The sequence below is a fragment of the Austrofundulus limnaeus genome, unplaced genomic scaffold (assembly GCF_001266775.1).
Source record: "Austrofundulus limnaeus strain Quisiro unplaced genomic scaffold, Austrofundulus_limnaeus-1.0 Scaffold90, whole genome shotgun sequence".
NCBI classification, from domain to species: domain Eukaryota; kingdom Metazoa; phylum Chordata; class Actinopteri; order Cyprinodontiformes; family Rivulidae; genus Austrofundulus; species Austrofundulus limnaeus.
Window position 1 is genome coordinate 399,576 of NW_013952492.1, and position 5,756 is coordinate 405,331.

Below are 5,756 nucleotides of genomic sequence, written 5' to 3' on the forward strand. Positions count from 1 at the left end.
AAGCAGAACACAGCTCAATGTATCAAAAGTATGTCTATGTAATATTAGAATTTTCTGAGACAATGAATTTTGGTTTTTCTTTTGTATTCCCCCAGTAAGAGGTTTTTATTTAATAGAATTTTTGGACAAAAAAATCACAATATATCACGATATATCGCCTTGTTTACAGTATCGCAATATATCGGGATATATCGTATCGTGACCCCTCTGTCATGATAGGTATCGTATCGCCAAATTCTTGCCAATACACAGCCCTAACAAATATAAAGAAAAAAAATTATTTGTGTAGTACTGAGCAAAAATCTTAAAACAGCTTAGCTGCTTTTTTGTCTGAGTCATAATGCTATATAAAAGGAAACGGTAATATACATCAATATTTTATCGAGCTGAGGATGAATCCACCTTTGATTGACAGACTGATCATAAAGGCTTTCAATGTGAAAGTCTCAAGTTGCAGGTGCAATATAAAATCATTCGAGGACAGCAGTTTTACAGCATTTCTGCTGATTCTACCTGGCATTTAATGTAATGTGTCATTAATCAARCTAAAGTATATGAACTGTTGTTTTTGTGCTTGACATGAACTGTGAATGAGGACTTGAGCAGGAGATAAATGGTCAGAGTTTAGAGAACAAAAACCACCAGAAAATAATCTCACGGAAATACCAAAGACACGGACTAATTTTAATGCATCCCTTTCTCTTTATTCATTTAATTAATTAATTTTTGGGCAGGGTGTGTTAATATTGTTTTATAACAGACCAATTCATTGCATACTACAAGTCTAACCTCATGATGTGCAGCAGGGTGAAAGCAGCCAGTGCAATCAGACACCTTCTGAAGACCCCCCAGTTAACAGGGGCAGAGCTGATCTAGATACTAAGATCTGCTGAATGCCAATACTCAGTTACTTACTAAGCTAATCCCACAATGAGATGAGCAGGAGTGCTCTTGGACCACGAAGCAACGCCCTCCTAATAATAACAGAGCAGTGCACTTTCAGCCCCAGCGGGCCTTTTATGCTGACTTTGAATTGGCAACACCTGAATACTTTGAATGAAAAACCARAGGATCTGAGGAGAAACAAACCAAAGGGGAGTCAAACCTAAACGAATGAAAATGCACGAAAACACCAACCTTCACACACGTGCCTGAGGATATACACACACACACACACACCTCTTTTATCCAAGCAGGACTTACGTTAAACCGCTGAACAATGTGGTGACTGCTAAGAGACCTCCGACAAGGTTAATCAATCATACCCATAATGTGATACACATTAGTTTAAAGTCAAAATGTAAAACAATTTCAGTAAAAGCATCTGGCATTTCCGCGTTTGTTGGTCGTTCGACAAACGCAACCAACTATGCTAGCCAGTCTAGCTAAGTAAGAGCGTAAAAAAAAAAAGCTAACTACAGCTAGCTAGCAGCTTAACAGTAGCCACCAAGACATTCATTGGTTTCATACAAAACAAAAACACAAAACGGACTGGTCTACGGTTCCCTTTCTGAAGTAGAAGCTTACCTTTCGAATATAGAGACTTAGGGGAATTAAGGTCGATATCCGAGTTAAGGAGGGATATAAAATCAGAGGGCATCACAGCGCTTCATCGAGGGGAGGAGGAGGAGCGGACAGTCTTTAGAAGAAACAATAATAATTCCTGCGAAATGCTGCGCCGTGTGAGGTACAGCATCGAAACAATCTCGGGGCAACAAAAAACAAAACAAATTCTCAATGAAAGAAAAACAAAAACCGTTATTTAGCACGTCTCACGTTGAGATGTGTGTCTTTGCTGATAGACACGTTTCGTGCTACATCAAGACAAACACACACAAACACAGTAGGCTACTGTTACTCGGCCCACCTCGTGGCCCCGCCTACAAAAGCAGTGTTGAGCATGCGCAGTAGGTTAAGTGAGGTTACACGAGTGTGAATCGCATAAGGAAGTCATACCATTTTGCTGCATTTCCAGAGTAGATTCAGACGAAAGATTTGTTCATGTTATTTCATGATGCTCCTCTCAAAGCTGATTTTTTACAGACCTGGTTTTATAATAATAGAAAGTGTGGAAGTGAATTTATTGCTTTGTGTTAAAGGGACCCATGATTAGTTGTAACATTAGACTTGATTTGATGTTTATTTTAACTGTAAAATAAAGACTGTAAAATACTGTAGGCTGTTCAGTTTTTAGAATTTTTAAACCAAAAGTTTAAAAATATATTACATGGATGGAGCCATTTTATTTACACTCAAAGCATTCTGGGTAAATGATGACATGGATAGGTCCTCCGTGCAAGGCTGCTAGCGAGCTATATCCACCCTGAAGGTTAATCTTGGACAATATCTGATGACTGGCTCTTTTAAATGAAACCAGAGAGCGTTGACAGAGAGGAGAAGGTATGAATGACTCAGTATGTAACTGAAAATATGCATGGAGGACAACAGAGCTGCTTCATGGAAGAAGAACCTCAGCTTAGCCTGTTAGCTTTAGCATTAGCGCCGACGCTATCACCATATATATGTATTAGCTCAGCACCACACATTCTCCTCTCGTTACTGAAGTCCTCCATCCACATGACAGAGAGGGGAACGCAAAAATGACTCAGCCTGCAACAGAAAATATGGATGGAGGACCTCAGTTTAGCTTGTTGGTCGCACTAGTGCCAAGCTAATACATATAAGGCAGTATAGCGTCAACGCTAGCGCAAAGATTAACAGGCTAGGCTGAGGGTCTTCTTCCATGAAGCAGCTCTGTTGTCCATCTTTTTTTTTTTTTTTGGTTGTAGACTGAATCATTTCTACCTTCTCCTCTCTGTCAACGCTCTCTGGTTTCATTTAAAAGAGTCGATCATCAGATATTGTCCAAGATAAACCTTCAGGGTGGATATAGCTCGCTCACACCGAGGACCTATCCGCATCATCATTTACCCAGAATGCTTTGTGTGTAAATAAAATGGCTCCATCCATGTTTAAATATATTTTTAAAAAATTACAAAACTAAACAGCAAACAGTGTTTTTACAGTCTTTATTTTACAGTTAAAATATTTTTTTTTATCAAATAAAGTCTAATGTTACAACTAATCATGGACCCCTTTAAGCCATCATGGACAGTAGATCATTGTACTGTTTCTGTATTATGTCTCCGTATCAACAAGGGCCATTATGTTTTTTTTTTTTTTTTGCATGATTGTGATATTGCAGGGGAGTCTTTCATTTTGACTCAGTGATGACTCAGTTTGGTGTTAGTCATCAAAGGTTAAAGTACCACTCCTCAGGGTCCATGCTCTTATGAACACATGATCAGTCTTTAGACACAAAAATGAAGTCAAAAACAAAAAGATTAAGTTTTGTCATCATTTTTCATGATCAAAAGTTAATCATTACAAAATCTATCATAGGGATATTTTATATTTTTTATCCAAAAGCTCAAATGTAAACACTTTCTGTGACATAATAAGTTACAAAATCTTGCAAAATCTTTTTGTTTGGCCCAATAATTGTTGAATAAATCTGAAAACTTATCTTACRTGTTATTTAAAAGCACAAAGCCAGGCCCGTGGAATACGTGGTGAAGCACTTTGCTGAATGATGAACATCTGACCCTGGGGTGAATGTGCTTTCAAAATTTTGGGAAGAAATTAAACCATTGTTTCCCCACCAATTTGTAAATAATCATCCTGATGTGGACATATTAGACAGGACAGAGAAAGGCAGGATACAGAACCAAGATGTGGAAAATTAAACATCTTGTTATACTTTAAGTTAATGTGTACAGTCCTCAGTGTTTTTCACTGTGGCTGTGTGACTATTTAGAGGTGGAACAGGTCGGTTAATTTTTCTCTCAACATTCATGATTCTTTCATTCTTTCATGGGCTTCAATACACATGCTTTTCATGATGTGTTTGTGTTTAAATTGGCTATTAAAATTTCAGAGTAAGATGGTATTAAATATAATTTGTAATTGTTTATTTGATTGTCAACTATAGTTTGAAAATAACCACAATAGATGGATTTGTTAGTTCTTATTTTATTTGAAAGTTTTGTGTTTTTTCATATGGATGATACATCATGTTTATTCATCACATCTCAAAACTGTGAGGATCTGTGGTCTTGTGTCTTGTCTGCTGTCTCCCTCTTCTGTCCATTTCATGCCTTTGTTATTTCACCTCAGTCCTCAGTTCTCTCTAGCTCATTCCTCCTCACCTGTCTGTTTGTAATCARCCCTTTCTYAGCTGTAGTTCATCATCCTCATTCCTTCTGTGTATACTGTATATTCTGGTCCATCTCCTTCATTCACGGCTGATKCATTGTATGGCTTCAGTCCATCGTCYCGGTCCCTCATCCTTTTGTGTGCCTCCAAGAAGTTTTGTATGTTTTGCTGCCTTGTCAGCTTTTGTTTTTGTTATTAAATATTTTATCGTTTGAGCATTTTTGAGTCTGCCTGCTTTTGGGTTCATTCACCCCACGCCCGTGACAAAAACTAATCTAGTTTAGTACATACTTGATGGAAGTTTAAATAGACACTTCAACATCTCAAACAGAGTTTTTAAGATATCAATTGTTCATTGCTGAAAGGTGAAATAATGTTTTTGCATAATAAACATTTGATAAATAATCATTGGATGTAACTCTACAACACTATTCAAGATGGCCTTGGAAAACACAAAAACAATTTTATGAAATGGGTCTTAATTGTATACAGAAAGAATCCAGCCATGTGGTGCTCGGCAGATAAGAGAAAAATCTAAATTGAACCGGATTTTGCTGCCTCTTCTCCGCCTCAATTTCCCATAATGCAATTCGGCTGTCGTCACTGTGTTATTACGGAAGTGCTACTTTTGACAGCCGCATTCGTCTCTCAGAGCAGATACATTTTCTCTCTGGGTCTCTGTGCGTGTATTTCTCCGTCGTTTACGACCAGAAGTTGAAATATGGCCATGAAATACGCCGGTATGGATGATACGGACAGCGAGGATGAGTTACCGCCCGGCTGGGAGGAAAGAACTACGAAGGATGGTTGGGTTTACTACGCCAAGTGAGTGAAAACGGTTAACTTTCAAACAGCGTTTATTAAAAAAACTAATACAGCRCATGTATGTAAACAAACCTAAACACTCAGATTAATCATGCGTAAATCTGCAGTTAAAGYCTCTGTTACTCTGGGAATATACATCCAACAAAGGCCACGTTAGTACAAGTCACTGCAGGTGTTTAGGTCGTGAAATAAAAACCTTTATTTTATGGTAAAGTTCTGTTCTTTTCTTTGCTTTACACAGAAAATGTTTATTGAAGGCATCAAGTAGAGAAACATAGCCAGTTTAGGTATTTAATAAAGCTACAGTGATAGTTGCAATGATGAAAAGTAAATTTATTTTGGAAGGTCTTCAGCTGTTATAGGCTTCCTGTTTATCTTTATTTGTTGTTTTATGCCTGTGCAAATTTTATTTCATTTAGAATTGTCTGTTTTCTGTATTTAAACTTAGCACAAAAAAGTAAGGAAATCTGTATTTAGTAAGTACTGTATATTTTTTCTTTGTTGTAACAATGCAATGTAATTTGTACTGTTGGAAATCCTGTTAATTTCCCTTTTTAAATGGTGCCACATTTGTAAGGAACATGCATTTGTGGGATGAGCAGTAGAGCTAAGTATGTGGGTTACGCACATGAAAAATTTGCCAAATCTTCTCTGCTGAACGGTTTATTTTTGCTGTTGCTATTACCAGCTACAAGATTTACTGCCAAGAAGCGTTG

The 5,756-nt window shown here is 37.4% G+C and overlaps 1 protein-coding gene across 1 annotated transcript in view; it reads right to left on the reverse strand.

Annotated features, from left to right (window-relative positions):
* nfat5a (nuclear factor of activated T cells 5a) overlaps nucleotides 1–1,875 on the reverse strand; it is a 23,634-nt gene extending 21,759 nt beyond the window's left edge. The window contains exon 1 of the mRNA XM_014012294.1: nucleotides 1,528–1,875. Coding sequence (XP_013867748.1) covers nucleotides 1,528–1,600 — 73 coding nt within the window. The 5' untranslated portion in view covers nucleotides 1,601–1,875. The remainder of the gene's footprint in view (nucleotides 1–1,527) is intronic.
* Nucleotides 1,876–5,756: the final 3,881 nt, after the last annotated feature.